Consider the following 16,881-nt stretch of genomic DNA (forward strand, 5'->3'; position numbering starts at 1 on the left):
ACAATAGGTATATTCAGTTGAAAGGGTCCAGTAAATCATATCATACAGTCTTTGCTGTATACAAGGGGGGTTGATATGCATGTTAGACAGGGTCAAATATTCAAAAAGCTAATTTTGTCTCCAGTTATTTACACACCTAGTCCAGCAGACATGATGCTTCTCGTGCTGATTTACAAATATAAAAACATAAATACTACAAACGGTCCAATTAGGGCAAAGAATTGAACTCCACAAGAGCTGTATGGGCCCCAACGTGGAAACAGAGAAGAGACTTCTGCAAGATTTTCTTTATTTAAAAATGTAATTAAGCAGTGCAATAAAAAAAACTGCAGAACAAATTCAAGGTGCAGTTCAAGTCACAAATATAACAACAAACAGATGCAAAAAGAAGTGAACCTGAGTGCTGAGAGAGACGTGTGAAGACTGGGTTACATTAGACTATTGGCAAATAATTATAATAAAAACAAACATATTGGCACTAGTGTGAGGCCGGTCACTTAAATGCAACAGATTAAAAAAATAAAAAAGTACAGTACATGCAGGAGTAAAATCCATACAGAGTTTTTCTGTGATGTTATTTCAGTGAGATGAGGCAGACTTCACGTGGCTGATGGTGGAACAGTTAGCTCCTCCTGCGTAGCTGCAGGACGGGTTTAATGAACGGACTGGCTGCGCTGTGCGGGCCGAGGCTGGGAAGCCTTGTCACACTATGAGAGAGTCTCTGCTCAGTGCAGTGCTCTGTTAAAGAAATACACCAAGAGCCACATGTTAGAGACTTCACATTCATGCTCATGCGGGGTTAGTGCAGCCTGGTGAGATTTATTACTGCTCACGGAAATCAGTCAGTTAGTGCTGGTGACTGCATACCAAGGAAGGTAAAACCAGTTTATACTTGAAAAGCCAGGAAGCATTTATAACAGTGTGATAGTGTAAGAAAGTCAATGTCATGAGAGATTTGCATTCATTCAATGGCAATTTATGTAAAAAAACACAAAACACAAAAACACAAAAAAACAAGAAAAAACCTCAAATTATAATGGTTCAGTGTTAAGACTTTAAATCCTATGTACACAAAGCACAGCTGACAAATACTGTAAAACATCTTCAGATAATAAAGGACAAATATGTGTGTTTTCTTATTGTCAACAAATCTCATGTAAGGTCCACATTCCACACAGCTACTCAGTCACACTGTAAAACGTGTAATAATGCATTTTTACCACTAGAGGGCAGCAGAACAAACTGTACCCACATGGCCCGTCTAACCGAGCACTGCTGTGCACAGAGAATACCTGATAGTTTGGGTATATAATTGCATCCACACTGACACATGAGTGTGAAACGATGAGACATTTCAGGATGGACATGGTAGCTAAGGTGAAACAGTAAATGCAGCACCACATAAGAGTTATACAGTACATTATACAGGTCATGTTTCACTAAGTACCACAATGCTGTTTCATCTAAGGAATTTATGTAAGCTAGCAGTCAGCAATGCTTCAATGCTGCAGCTAATATTAGCTCTGCCCATTAGCCAATTAAATGTTGCTATCGACATTTCCAGGAGATTACCGCTAATTACTGTTTATACAGTAAGCAGCTAAATTTAGGGTACAACAGGTGATTGTACCAACAGAAACCAAAACAGGACATGTGGGTCAAAGGACAGGTCCTGGTTTTATTCTTTTAACTGGCATTTACTAAAACAGCTTGGCTCTGTGTTTTTTTAGCAAACGTTACATAAACAGAAGTAAACTAGGCATTGGTTCAACTTCCAGCTACAGATACTGGTATTTGTTGACAATAAGAAAACTAAAGGATTATTTACAGTGGCTCTTTTCCTGCAGAGCAGATGAGGAAGGAAGTCCTTGTTCCTGCTACAAGTAACTCACCAGATTTCTGCTCCTCTCTCTGTCTTCTCTGCCCCCCTGCAGTGTGAGGGACATCCCCTGATGGGGGCGGGTGTAACAGAAAGGCCTCATGGCTGGCTCAGGCGGTTTGTATCTCTCTGACCTGGGAGGATCTGCTGTACGGTACCGGTCTCTGGTCAGGTCAGGCCTACGGTACCGCTCCGACTCCTGCTCAGAGTAGGGAGGCAAAGGATCCTCCTCTTCCGGTCGGTTGCTAGGTGACCGGCTGTAGTAACTATCACTGCCCTTTCCTCTGGAGCTGCCTTTAGAAGGAGTGTCACTGTCCTCGTCCACCCTCACAGCTCCTCTGTCCCCTCCCCGGGCCCTCGCTTTACTCTCCAGCACACTGTTGAGGAAGGCGTCGTCATAGCCTCTGCTTTGGGATGGTCTCAAAGAGCGTTCGCTGTCCCATGTGTCCCTTCTCTTTTGCAGTGCAGGTGAGGGGCTGCGGCGACCCCACCCATCATCTTCATCTCTGTAGAAGCGCCTGGGAGGACTGTAGTCCCGTGCATAGGGCCGGTCTGGAGGCTCAGCACGACGACCACGGGAGCCGTAGGATCGAGCAAATTCCTCCAGCTCGTCCAGGGATCCAGTGCGTCCTCTTCTGCTTAATGTTTTCCTCTGCAGGTGCTCTGAGCGCGGGTTCCACCTACAGCAGGAAGGAGCATGCCTCTTACACATGTTCATAACAGAATTTTTAAACACAGACACTCTCAAGTCACCTGGGATTATCACTCTGACATTTGACTCTTGTTTTTCACCTCTAGCCACATTTTTGGCAGCATCAGTCAGTTAAGTAGTATAGGAGGTTTGTCCAGGCTAAATATATCTGGAGTACTTCAGCGATTAGTTGACTACATTCGTTTTTTAAGACCAATCACCTGCAAAACTAATGACATCCCCTTGGTTGCACGAATAAGCATGTTAGCATACTAATAAAATAGTAACCAAGCACCATTATTTTAACAAGTATAGCAACATGCAGCTCTTCACATTACCTGCGGTCAAGTTCATCATCTGAGTGTATGCCTCTGTCTCGCCGGGGCCTCCGGCTCTGTGCAGGTGCTCTCAGCGTTGACTGGTCATCGATGTCTGTGATGGGCGGGAGAGCCTTCATCTGGACCGTCTGATAGGTGTGTCTGAAATCTGAATTCCCTCCATCATGAAGAGAGCTCAGTTCTGAAAGGCTACGGGCTGTTAGGACAGACACTTCACTTTAATAACTGCTATTCAATCTTTGTTAAAAACAACATTTTTAAGACTACTTAATAACTGCAAATATGAACACTGATGTTTTTACTGAGTTAAACACTCTTGTAATGTTGTAGCACCTTTATTTTTGTTATTCTCCACTCTATTGAGTAAAACACTAAATCCAACAATGGTCGTTGGCCCGATATGGATTCTGCTGATTTTTACTGTAATGCATTAATGAAGCAACAAATGAAGTGACCCCACAAACCAGCACACCCCTGTTAGATGGTATGAATGTAAGATGGAAACTAGCACTACATACCATGCACATAAAACACAGACACAGTCATACACAGGCTGCCACACAGATGACATAAACTGGCCTAATCTGTGCGGGCTTACGTTTAAGTGCAGCCATCTTGTTGGATGGAAACTGAGCCAGCTCCTTCTCTATGTAGTACAGAACTTTCATTGAGTCCTGGTCTGGACTGGCTTTCAGTCGATAACCACTGCGCACTGTGGATGCGGACACACACACACACAAGGACATAACCATGCAATGACACACACAGACACATGTGAGTATTTAAAATCACAAACATGCATCATGCTGACAGACACTTCTGACAGATCACAGGTGAAATGAGGGTTAGTCCAGTTAGTGGTTTGGATCCAGTATTTCTTCAGAGTAATTAGTGTTAGACTGTGTGACAATGAGAAACACTCCAAAGAATCATTATCTCACTCTGGCTTTATAAATCTACTGTTTCTATATGTTCTATTGTCTAATAAATGAAGCAGATGAAAACCTTATAAAACCCAGTGTAGACCAAACAACAGAGACAAAAACAAAAAGACAGACTTACCTCCACCCAGGGTATTCTCCACTGAGGGGATGGAGGTGATCTTTGGCTCCATTTGGGATGAAGGAGCGAGAGGAACTACAGCAGGCACACCAGGAATGTAGTAGGGATACACAGGAACCTGAGGAGGCTGTCCACGCTTTGCCATCTTCCCCGCTTCATACACTGTCAAGTGAAACTGAACTTTCTAAGCACTCATGTTGAAAAACACCTGTTTTTAAGAAGGCGGTGTGGTGGATGGTGTCACTCACGGTGGCGTGGGACAGCAGCACGTGTCAGGACAGCAGCAGCAGCGGACGTAGCAGCAACAGGAGTGAGGACAACACTGACACCAGCAGATTCCCAACAGGAGCAGGAGCAGCACACTGCCCAGGACGACAGACGCCACAAAGGCCCACTCTGGTGTGAAAAAAACACACAAACACTGATAAATACACAGAGCAAGGGGAAACGACTGAATACACTGTTCTAGGTTAGAAGACACACACTTATATACAACAATATGAGTCCAAACAATGGAGGTCAGCAACACAATAAACTTTTACAGGTTTTTATTTGAATGGCTTTGGTCTCATCAAATCAGATCATGTGTATGTAGTGTCTGTCCTCATCTTGGATCTGATTTATTTATTTCTTATTACTAGAAAGTTTTTGGATGTTTTTGCTCCACCAGAGGCTCCACATAAACCAAGCTGCTGTGACCGAGACGCCAGGGTGAGAATTAAAACAAGATTTACGCTCCAGTTCACAGGAGACATTTACCTGCTGCTGAGAGGCTTATTCAGTACTGTAAGGATTCATTTGGCAGTGGATTGAATGTGAACATGCTCATTACAACAATACATTAAAAAAAGTCCTGCACAACTGCTGTACTCTGAAAAAGTCAGAATTCTGAAGTAAAATTGTTTGCAGTGGTCGTATCTTTTGAATCTGAACCCTTTCCAATGATGTGTCCAGAGCTCTAAAATAGGATACTTCAGATCTCGAGAGAGCTTTGAGTGACTCTTATCCACCAGCACATCTCAAAAGCTTGCAGACACTAACAACACACTTCCTCAGGGTGCACCGAAAAACAGAAATCCCTCAAAACCAAAGACAATCTATTTATCCTCTGTGGAACTTATGTAAGTTACGAGCAGAAGTGATAAAACTGCAGGAGTGTGACGTAGTGAAGGAAAAGAGGAAAGTTCAGTTTCAACAGTGGAATGAATGTCCACGTGTTAGTCTGAGAGTCAGGAATAGGCATTAGGAAAGCGAGGAAAAGGCAGGCAGTGAGACAACAGTGCAGCTGAGTGGCCGTACCTGGCATAATCTCCACAGCAAACTCAGGTAGTAGGTCGTCCTGCTCACCTGTCCTGCCTGCAGAGAGAGGGAGAGCACAGGTGAAGGCCAGCAGAGGAAGCAGGAAGCAGGGGTCAAAAGGTCAGGCAAATTTGGTAGCAGAGTGGATGATTAAGTCATGCAATATGAAGAAACTATTTACACAATCAGCATCAGCAAACATTCAGAGAACAAGCCCACATCAAACATATTCCTTTCTTTTTTAGCCACACAAACATCTGAGGCTGAACTAAACCCTTCAGTTCCTTGAATGATAGATAACAAGCATGAGACAGAGAGAAGGGCTCATATCTGTACGTTTGAATATACTTGCTTTGTGGTGTAGTAGTGTAGTAAAATAGCTCTCTGTAGGCACCTTAAACATATTAGCATGCTGACATTAGAGTTTGTGGAGTTCATGCTGCTAATATATAAGCCCAAACAGTTTCTTTGACTATGAGCATAAGCCATGAACATTCATGTTTACAGTTCAGAGCCACACTCATTTTCCTTTGACTCTAACCTTAGGTGCACACCAAACACGCCTCTCTGGTAACATTAAAACTGCACATGCTGGTATACATGCATACACACACACCCACATGCAACAAGAGAGATGTGCTCTGACAGGCAGGGTGAAAGACAAGTGGGGGAGGACACGTGGAAACTGGGACACATTCTAGGACAAGTATTTAAAGTGGGAAACAATGTGCTTCATAAAATAAAGAGGTCAGAATAATTCAGGGAGTCTGATTACTGTTACATACAGATATAAGTAGGGACAGCAACAGGTGTGTTTTAGCGTGTGCTGATTATGAGCTCTGATAAGGCTGTGATTACAGTAAAGACCAGTCACTGACTGGTGTGTGTCTGACTAACGTGGATAGATGAAAAACCTCCAGGCAGTCAGGCACTGAATAAGCATCTTAATACAAAGAGGGAAAAAAAGTCACCTTGCTACGTTGGCCTGGCACTGTCATCTACATACCATCAGTAACACAGAGCAACCTGAGGAGCTATGCAGCCCTGAGAGGGAGGGTGGGGGGGGGGGCACGGAGGGTCAGGGAATGAGAAATGAGGAGGTACATGAGAAGATTTTGCAACACAAAGGGAGAGAAAAGGGAGCGAGTGCGAATGAAGTCTAAATCCAAGAGAGACTTTTAACCAGAGAGGAATGTGGGCAAAGAAACAAGTTGTTGAAGGAATTTTGGAAAAACAGTGTTTGCCTTAAAGATAAGACGAAGTAAAAAGTCACCAAATGACAGTGCTGCAGGGGTGTTACTGTTTGTAAGCCAACCCAGAAGTGTTGCAGAGGCTCCCTCAACAGAAAGCCAAAGGCCCAAAGGTTTATAAGCAAACGTAAAGGACACTTCCACGTTTTGTTTAACATGATAATCCTTACAAATGAACACCTTTTTCAAAGCCTAAATATAATCACTAGACCTTACTAGCACTAAGATTAGTTTGCAGTTCAGCAAAACCCCTTCCTCACCTATGCTGAGCTAAGCATTGATTTACATTTACATTTTATTGTCTAGATTGAATTGTTAAGTTACTCCATACTCTTGGCAAACAAATAAACAACAAATAAAAAGTGTGTTTACTTTGTAATTATTCCTACTTGCAATGCAGTAAAGCTAAGAGGTCTGGTACCTAAATCCAACCGGTCTTGTTGTTCTCACAACTTTAAGCTCCCCCCTCTCCTCTCCTGAGAGCCGATTATAATCAGCTTAGTGCTCAGTGGAGGAGCTGAATGAATGAGCAGACGAAGCACATCTAACATCAGCAAACTACCAGATCATACCGGTGAAGGAGAGTGTAGCACAGATCTTCCCCTTTTTACATCTCTCTCTCTCTTCACATGCTCCACCAGCAAACCTTAACACGTGGCTCATCTCAATGGGAATGTTGTCATGGCAACAGACAAGTGTGCACAGTTTCTTTCAGTGCTGCTACAGCACTACTACAGATGGTGACTGTCTGACCTTTAGCACATAAATATAAGTTCAGTGAAGATTAGGAGGCCGCATGTAATCATTAATCAATAACACAGTCCTCGGTGAACAGACACACAAAAACACAAATAAAAGCACGATATGATCGCGTACAGTCATTCAGGTCTGTGACAGACTGGATCTCTGTCCAAGTGTCAAACTGACAGTACCAGTCCAGCCAAGTCCACACCACCATTTAAAGTGTCTAAACAATAGAGTCTGTCATGGAGGATCGGGGCCATGGAAAGAAGCAAACAGCATTTGGCTGGCTCCATGGAGGCAGAAGTACAGACACTTGGGAATGCAGGACAATGAAAAAAAACTTTTACTAACAAGATAAAATGCTGGCTTAACTTACAGTATAATGCAAACAAACAGAAGTAACAAAAAAAGAAGTGTAGCCAGAAATAATGAGCACACATACCGAGCACCAGTAACTCCATCTGGGCCTCATTCTTCCCTTCCAGGTCATCAGCAATGATGACTTTACAGAAGTACACTCCACTGTCGCCCCACTGCAGCTGCCCAATACGCAGGTCTGCTTCTGCACAGTCACAAAAAACAAGGTTATACTTACATACACATCTTAAATGAAAACAGCATACAAATAAACCCTAAGATAATCAATGAAATACTGTCATGGCAGCCAGAGTTTAATGCAGCAGGAGGTCTTGTTGACACACCTGAATAGAAGAAGATGTGTGTTTTGTTCTGATAAGGCTTGAGGTGTAAAGGGCAGGGGGTTGTGTTTGTTGTGCCTGCTTTATTGTGTAACTAAGACAAAAGAGTTTCATTTAGAAAAAGGCCAGAAAACTGATAACATTACTGTCTACGATGCCGATGTCTCTGCCTTTGTAGTACTCAGCCAACGTCATGGAGGCTCCCTGCGCTGAGGCCACGACCCGAACTGTGCGGCTGCTGTCGGAGCACTCCAGGTGGGATGTGGCTCCCAGCTCCGAAGCTGTGATGCCCAGAGTCTCCGGCAGCGTGAAGGACTCCCGTGTGCGGTCTCTGCAGTAGGACTTGTACCACCACTGCACCACCGGCGTCTGGATGGAGGCCGTCTGGTACCTACACTTGAGGACCACGGACTGAAAGAGCATCGCAAAACGCTGCGTCTCCCCCAGTGAGACATGCACACCATCACAAACACACACTGACGCACAAACACACAAAGAGAGGAAGCAAGTGGAAAGAAGTCAGTCTGACTCCTTGACATTTAATTTGACAAATGAATAACACAAATGTTATGTTACTTGACCAAAGAACAGCAGTTTATGTAAAGCAGCCACTAAACTTATAAACATTTTACACAGCAGACAGCCTCTCAGGGAAGCCATTAGATTAGACCACAGCACTAGAAATACTGATTTTACTGTACTTTGATCACTTTCCTGCACCACTGGCTCTAAATGGACCCCTGTCAGTAGCTTTTTGGCTGATTGAGTTGATTTTTCTGTGAGAGAGACCATTCTGATTAGGGTGTTAACATTCAGTTTATTTCTCCCCATATCCAGGGGCTGTAACACACTCATTAAAACAACTGGCTAATGAACCAGTGTATAATGCAATACAAAAATAAAAATATATACAGTTTAAATTCTCTTACTTAGATGTTCTTCATCAAAGCTTAGCTGCCGGTTTATAAGGTGTAGTCCTGTGACTTTCAGAGTTGTATCAATGGTTTTAAAGGTCATGGTTATGTCTCTTATGTAAAATGTGTCATCTTAATTCATCTATATTTAGTAGATGATGTGTGGATTGATTCCAGGCGATCTGAGTGTTGACAAAAGCAGTTTAAAGTCAGGAAAATGGTGCCAGTTATGACTTTAAACTGCTGAAGAAACAGATGTGTCTTTTCTTTCAGATGACTTTATGATAAGAAACTGTAATCTGCATCATATCCAAACAGGAGCACAGACAGGAACAGAGATAAGGCGTGTAGGGGCTCCTCTGCTGCTCAGTACTCAGGGGTCAGGAAGGTTAAATTCCAGTGTGTGCGTGGGGGGCAGGGGAGGCCTGCGGAGAGGCGGGGGGGCTGTCATCACAGAGGGAGGAGATGGTAGTGGGTCAGACGCAGTTGTGGGTACTTTCTGCTAGTCATATTAGCTCTAGGTGGGGCAGGAACTTGCTCTAAACATTTCCCAGAAGAACAGGAAATCAAAACAAAAGCACGTCCACAGGCCTGCCTCTCCTTAAGACCAGTAGGAGGATCATACACCCTGTGTTTAACACATTTATCTGATATGATCAAACCAGTTTATTTCCAGGTTGACAGTGAACTATACTTAGTATTTTTATGTGACTAACATTTTCTCAGGGTCCAAGGTAATGATGATGATAAATGTTTCTTCTGACTAACCGACCAGAAAACTCACAAACAAATGATTAAAAATGATGATTAATCCCTTAAAAATGAAGAAAATTTACCACGCAGTGTTTTTCCCACTCAGGGTGTGTACTGTTTACTGTGTTTTAAGGAGCAAATTAAGAGTTGCACATCAACACTTGGGCTTAAAATGACTGAAAGAAATTCAGAATAATTCAGAAAGAAATTTATGAGCTTTTCTTGTCATTCAATTATTATGAATACCTCCCTCAGACAAGCAGGGGTTGGTACTCGGCATTAGGCCAAATGATTTTACAGGATATATGGAGCACAGGAGGAGGGGTGCATTCCTCCCACAGAAAAGCTGTGGTCTTCTCTTTGTGTCTTTTTTCATGGACCAGTCCATTGTTAGGGCCCCCTCCTCTCCTGTCTCACTTGAGAGGTGGGGGAGGAGGTCCTACACTCCCAACCAATGGGAGTAAGCAGGTCTCATCCAGCTGGATGTGAACAGACCAATTACTCACAAGAGATTTAAACCAAACTGTTGCTCATGAATGCCATCAGAAACTACTGTGTGCATCACACCTGTTAACTGCTGTTTACTGTGACTCACTGCAGGGTAATGAGCAGGTTATAGCCTCTTCTTCACCACCCTGCATTCACACCGAATAAAGTCCTCATTTCAAGACTAGATCACACTTTATAGCGAGGGGGGTATTGTGGGTCAAAGCTCTGCTGCTGGACCCTGCATGTTTCCTGAATACAGGCGGCCTTTTCCTCTCCTGAGCTGTCACATTTCCTGCCTTTTTACTTTGCACTGCATTCCTTCACATTGACTCATTAACCCAACAAAAAGGGGCTGATAAACTGGAATATAATCTCCACGTCTGATGATAGAGTTTCACTGAAAAATGACAAAATGCTCAGAAAGTTTGCAGCATGCATATCTCACAGATGCACAGCCATGGGTACACTGCCAGCCTATGTCTATTCTTGAGTTTCCTTGCTGTAAAATGCCTGTTGTTTCATGCCAAAGCAGTCTAAAGTAGAGTCTAAACCCTGCATACTACTAGAAATGGCGTGATGTGAATGATTTTCTCACATTTAAGAGGCTGAAACCAGGTAATGTTCAGCACTTTGTGCTCTTATAAAATATATGTATCCTGCAAAACATACAGATTTATATTATTATTGTATCTAAATACTGCCACAACCATCCAAGTATCACATAGTTTCTACTCAACAGTGAACACCAGGCATAAATCCAGCAAGGATTACTTGGTTTGCCCCTAAAATCCACACTGTCAATAATTTGTTAAAACGGGGCAAACCACCATTATAGATGGGGGGGAATAACTCATTTTAATGACAAAAAAATAACATGTAAAACATAAAGGATTTTTGGCTCATTCTTCTACAGCCTGTATGTGATTATCAGTAAGTTTACATCGGATCAACCTGTTGCTGCTGCGGTCGTAAAACGCATTTCTAATATTTTAAGGAAAGAAATAGGACTCACCTGTTGCTCCCAATAATAAAGCCAGCCGGTAAAAGTTCATCATACACTCCGTTTGTTAAAGTAAAGTGCAGTTTATCCGCATGTTATGTCATGTCGTGGTCCGCTAACTGTGGCTGGCTTCTGCGCACTGACTGCGTCTAACGGGACTGTACCACTCCAGGAAGAGGTGAGTCCAGCGCCACAACACAGGCAGAGAGTATGTTAGGAAACAGACCACTTCCCGAGACCCCGCACTGTGTTCACTTACAGTGTAATGCCAGTGTTTGTGCTGCGGTCATTGTAGTTTAATGTAGCAGTGTGCAGATGTCTGTGAGGAGGAGGAAGAGGAGGAGGAGGACGAAGAGGAGGAGGACGGCAGCCGGCTGATAAAAGCAGGTCAGAGTTGGCATGGAGTTTCTGAAGAATTCACTGCACACAAACGGCCACAAGTTCGCACAGTAAAGTAAAACTCGGTTTTATTGAGCTTAACATAAAAACACACTTTTTACTCTCAATGCAGATTCTTTATCACATGAAAAAATTTAACATTGAAATACTTTAATTGTAATTTTACACATGCTAAACAAGCTCAATACAAGATAAAACGTAAAAATAAAAACTAGGATTGCTAATTTTGCTTATCACTGGCAGACAGGCCAAGACTTGCACTTAGCACCCTGGTTTAAGAAGTCAGTGTACCTGTTTACATCTGCATGGTTAGCATGGCAGAGACAAGGCGTTCACAACTAACTAACTAACTGTCCCCTAGTACGGAGCCCCTCTGATGACATGGTCAAAAAATCAATAAAATGAAATACTAATTCGTTTGCAGCTGCCAGGGAAGGGTGCACCCCGCCAACAACAATACTAATTCTTGGCCACAAATTTGTATTTCGAGTGAACAAATTAGTATTTTGTGGCCACGAAATAGTATTTTGTGTGAACAAACTAGTATTTCGTGCTCACATTATACATATTTCGTGACCACGATTTATTTATTTTTTGACCATGTCATCAGAGGGGCTCCGTATGCTAGAAAGGCTTTGTTGAGTTGGAATTATACCTGTGCATCAAATCTACACTGTACCCTGTATACTGTTGTGAGCTACAGTGTGTTAGCTTTCCTATAAAATTACATCACAAAATGTCAAAACAGACAATGAAAGAGAAACTGTGATCCATTATTAGCTCTGAACCCAACAGTGTGTGTAAGGTAATACAATACCACCAAAAATACCAACCACAGTTGTTGCTTTTTGCATCACCACCAACATGTAGGTTGTGGCATAGGTTCTCTAGCTATGAAATGATATAAAAGTAAGTCAATTAGGACAAAAAATAGAAAACAACATTCAGTAACATGGTTATTCGTACTGGCTGCCATGATAGCGATCACTGTGATCATCAAGGCGATCACGACTACCACCATATCGCTCACGTTGATCGGCAAGACGATCACGACTACCTCCGTAACGTTCACGCTGATCGTCAAGGCGATCACGACTACCTCCGTAACGTTCATGCTGATCATCAAGGCGATCGCGACTACCCCTGTAGCGTTCACGCTGATCATCAAGGCGATCACGACTGCCACCATAGCGCTCACGTTGATCGTCAAGACGATCGCGACTACCCCCGTAGCGCTCATGGTGAACATCGAGGTGATCACGACTACCTCCGTAGCGCTCACGCTGATCGTCAAGGCGATCACGACTACCTCCATAGCGTTCACGCTGCTCGTCAAGACGATCACGACTACCTCCATAGCGTTCACGCTGCTCGTCAAGACGATCACGACTACCTCGAGAGCGATCACGCTGATCGTCAAGGTGATCACGACTTCCACGATAGCCATCGTGCTGGTTGCCCTGGTAATGCTGAGAGCCAGCATCACTACCCTTGCCATTATGCCTTTCTTTACCACTGTTATAACTGTGCTGATCTTCATCAGACTTCTTCCCCACTGGTCCTTCACTGTAACTGGTCTGATGATCAGTGTCTTTGTCTTCATACTGGATAACCTGCTTCTTCTCACTGTTTGACTTTTCATCCAAGTACGGTTCTCCAGCTTCAGGAGCGTCTCGGTCATAAAACTCCATTTCTCTGGGCGCGCTAAGAAAGACAAGGACATGAAATTTAACAGAGGTGGATGGTCGGATGACTTGGATTCTGTTAGCTCACAAACAGAAATATTGTTGTAACAGAAACAGCCAGCCTACATACCCTTCAGCATACTTCTCCTTTTTGCCTTTTTTCCGGCAACAGTAAATGAGAATGCCTAGAACGAGAAAACCTGCAACAACTCCTCCAATTATAGCTGCAGTGGAGCCAATATTCATGCTGCCTGAGGGAAAAGGATAATATACTCAGTCTAGAGATGATTCCCATTCCGTAAGCATTTACAGCTTATTTTTAACAAGATAAATATGTTTACATTTTAAGGTTAGAGATCATGGTTGTGGTTAAATAATAAATAATAATACTGGTGAGAGAGAGAGAAAGTGAGGGAAATTAATTTCTAGTATTATGTCCTTACCTATTGCCTATTGTTGGTCTTTCTGTGGATGACACAATGCTACAATATAGACTTTATTCTTCTTCAGCAATCATTGCCTTTTGATAATTAATTACTAATCTATTATATGAGATTCCTCAGTTTTCAAGTACATTTTTTAATGCTACATCAAGTTATCTTTGGCCACCAGGGGGCAGGCATCAAAGTGAGATAACCATGTGTTCATTGTGGATATATGAGGAGGTAAATAATGTTAAGACTCACTGGGCACCACAGCTAAGGTAAAGTTGCAGCTGGCAGAACCAATCCGATTGGTTGATGTGCAAATGTAGAAGCCAGACGTCTCTCTTGAAATGTTAAAAAGAGATAGAGCTCCATTCTCTGCAATACAAAAACAACACACTAAAGAGACAGACTCCTGACAAATGTGTGTGTGGCATTTAATGTGTGGGTTGTTGAAAAGCCTACTTTGAACGGTTTTCGGTGGAAATTCTCTGGGAATGTTGTTGACACTGTTGCTCTTCCAATCATATGCAGGTAGTGGGGATCCCTCCTCAGATTTGCAGGTGAGTGTAACATTGTGAAAGTACTCGGCTTTTCCCTGAAGTATGCAGACTGGTGCAGAGGGAGCCACTGGAATGTAAGGAATTACACCCAAAAATGATGTTACTGTTTTTATTTAATGATGTTTTTAGATGAGACAATGCAAGCATACATCTGTCACAGTACAAAAAACAACACATAAATCATATCAGTTAATTCTCACCTAGGACCAGAAGGGAAGTGCTTGCAGCTGTCGTTCCCTCATCATCACCGGGTATTTTTACGCTGCATTGGTATCGCCGGTTGTCCTGCATGGTCACCTTTGTTAATCGGAGTGTGCTCACCTGGTTGGTAATGTCAACCTCCAAGAAGGCTCGGCCTTCATAAGCAGGTGCGATGTCAATTGGGCTGTTCAGAAAGTAGGTGGCCACCGATTTCTGGAGAATTAAACACATGAGATTTCTGCTTAGTTAACTGCAGCTTTAGTTTACAAGTAAACACTATGACATGAGAAAAGTTATCACAGATAATGTAAACTGACAAGCTCACAAGTCCAGTGGTGATGATTTGACCTGATCCACCATCTTATTCACCTTATTTTCACCTAGTGGAGCCCATTTGTTGCCATTTTGACAACACTGGGTTACAGTTAACACCTCCTACCTGAGGCCCTTTTATGTACATAGTTTTAATGAATAAAAACCAAATTCTCAGTCTCTGAATCATCTGATGTGTGCAGCAGTGACAAGAAGTAACCCTGACTCTCCCACCCATTCATCGCCCAGTGGACAAAGTTCACTTCAATTACATGCACAGACACCGAATTACATTCAGTGAAACAGAAAGCAGATTGATGCCTGGTCTTACACTGTGTAAGATTAGGATTTAAATGATAAAGCTGAAAACAGTAATCTTTATGCAGAGTTTGTCTTCTTACCAATGCATCGCCGTCTTTGTCAGGGTAAGCTTCCCATGAGAGGACAAAGTTATTCACCACTGGTCGGGCCGGGACGAAGGAACAGGTCATGCTAATATCACCGCCTCTTGCAACCTCATATTCTGCCACTGGAATAGAAACCTGCAAACTGCTGCAGCAGGGGAGCACTGGGATAAGGAGATATACACAGAATAAATCTCCAAGTCATAGTTACATCGGTTTTATCATCAACTGTGTAATGTAGCATTTCTTTTCAGTGGTTCCACCTTAAGATCTCTTTTCAGCCTGCTTCCGGATAAGTGGCAAGCAGTTATGTTAATGATTAACTCTGATTATACCAGCACAATAAGGTGTGGCAATGGCTGTCACATATAGGAGAAAGAATAGGACAAAAAGTATAAAGCCCACCTGTGATAATGAGAAAAAGCTGTCGCCATCGCAGCTGCTTTTCCATCGTCATTTCAATAAAAGGATAAAAACATCCAGCCAGTAAAAATGTATCTGAATCTGATGCTCTCAGTCCAGAGAGAGCGGGAGCCCGCCTATGACCTTCGTGATGAACTGCGCAGTATGAAGAAGTTGTACCTTCCAGGTAATAAGTCATCATGGTCACATGGCACCAGAGGTCCAATCATTGATCTGCTTTCTCTGATCAAACATGGAAATTAGAGCTAAATGTGATAAGCAAAGATCTTTCATCTAAGATCAAAGAACATACATATAGATAGATAGATAGATAGATAGATAGATAGATAGATAGATAGATAGATAGATAGATAGATAGATAGATAGATAGATAGATAGAACCCCGACAATAATAAACTCATACTGTGCCAAAAGCCAGAGTATCCAGTCTGTTGCTATTCAACATTGTTATCATGGCACACCTTTTCCATACAAGTGAGCATGTGGGGATCTCTTTTCTGCTTGTAAACTGGTGTGTTGGGTGACATTTTAAGAAGACAATAACAGATTACGCCAGTGACCTCTTGTGGCCTTGAGAATAAGAGCATGTTAGTTTGTCCACAGTTTGAAGGGGTGGCTTTTTAATAATCAAAAGCTATGATCTTTTCCTAAATATATATATTGGTTACAGTATTTTAGTTCTAAAGGATGTGTTGAATATTTTCCTTCAACCAGTTTTAAAACCTGCAGTGTTTTTCCATCAGGCTTCATATGGTATGAACAGGTCAATAACTGCTTAAGCCTGGTCCACATTCCAGGAAACACGACTCCAGGTAGGACATCTACATGGTATTAACATTTATTAGCAGACGCTGTGGAGCTGTGCATGGCTAGATCTACCTGTTGAAAAGCCCTGGGCAAACATCATCTGTTGTGCACTCTGTCACCAGTGTATTGTATGTACACCCTGTTCCCTTCAAGTACAAGTACACATGTGGTAACTTCAGACATCAACTGACAGTACTAATAGTCTAGATTAATAACCCCAAATAGCTTCAGTCTGTAATGTTACTAAAGAATGCATTTGTAGTTGTTTAAACATCGTTGTCATCCATCATCATCCATCACTGTGTAAAGCATAGTCGTAGTCTTGGAGAGGAATGAAATGGAATCATGAGCTTCAGCCGTTGTTGGTTTACTGATTCATTTGTTGAACATTGCTAAACATTAGAAATTGTACACATTGTACCTTCAAGCAGGTTGAATGTACTGACCACAGGCGTGCACATACATATAACATTCATTTGTGTATATGTGTATGTAAGTTACTGTCTTACATTACCCATCCCTCTTTCTTTTATGTGTGTCCTCCT

The 16,881-nt window shown here is 42.5% G+C and overlaps 2 protein-coding genes across 2 annotated transcripts; both read right to left on the bottom strand.

Annotated features, from left to right (window-relative positions):
• Positions 1 to 351: 351 nt before the first annotated feature.
• Positions 352 to 11,377, bottom strand: LOC114426831 (immunoglobulin-like domain containing receptor 2). Its single transcript, XM_028394478.1, is given in 11 exon segments — positions 352 to 738; positions 1,893 to 2,559; positions 2,909 to 3,104; positions 3,507 to 3,620; positions 3,971 to 4,132; positions 4,219 to 4,228; positions 4,230 to 4,366; positions 5,270 to 5,326; positions 7,706 to 7,825; positions 8,108 to 8,437; positions 11,130 to 11,377. Coding segments are annotated over 11 exon segments (1,872 nt in total). The 5' UTR covers positions 11,173 to 11,377; the 3' UTR covers positions 352 to 702.
• A 185-nt stretch (positions 11,378 to 11,562) lies between these two features.
• Positions 11,563 to 15,699, bottom strand: LOC114426279 (cell surface A33 antigen-like). Its single transcript, XM_028393573.1, has 7 exons — positions 15,512 to 15,699; positions 15,104 to 15,270; positions 14,390 to 14,603; positions 14,092 to 14,256; positions 13,888 to 14,004; positions 13,332 to 13,452; positions 11,563 to 13,220 (listed from the first exon to the last, which is right to left on the bottom strand). The coding sequence occupies exons 1-7, from the start codon at positions 15,561 to 15,563 to the stop codon at positions 12,473 to 12,475; spliced, it is 1,584 nt and encodes a 527-aa protein (XP_028249374.1). The 5' UTR covers positions 15,564 to 15,699; the 3' UTR covers positions 11,563 to 12,472.
• Between the last annotated feature and the right edge of the window lie 1,182 nt (positions 15,700 to 16,881).

Source organism: Parambassis ranga, chromosome 21, assembly GCF_900634625.1.
Source record: "Parambassis ranga chromosome 21, fParRan2.1, whole genome shotgun sequence".
NCBI lineage: Eukaryota > Metazoa > Chordata > Actinopteri > Ambassidae > Parambassis > Parambassis ranga.

Excerpts from the sequence above, each read along its gene's own strand:
- LOC114426279 (XM_028393573.1), bottom strand. The coding sequence starts at position 15,563 with ATGACGATGGAAAAGCAGCTGCGATGGCGACAGCTTTTTCTCATTATC. Across the intron at positions 14,604-15,103 it reads ACAAAGACGGCGATGCATTG|AAATCGGTGGCCACCTACTT; the intron begins GTAAGAAGACAA and ends TTAATTCTCCAG. Across the intron at positions 14,005-14,091 it reads TCCACCGAAAACCGTTCAAA|AGAATGGAGCTCTATCTCTT; the intron begins GTAGGCTTTTCA and ends TTTGTATTGCAG.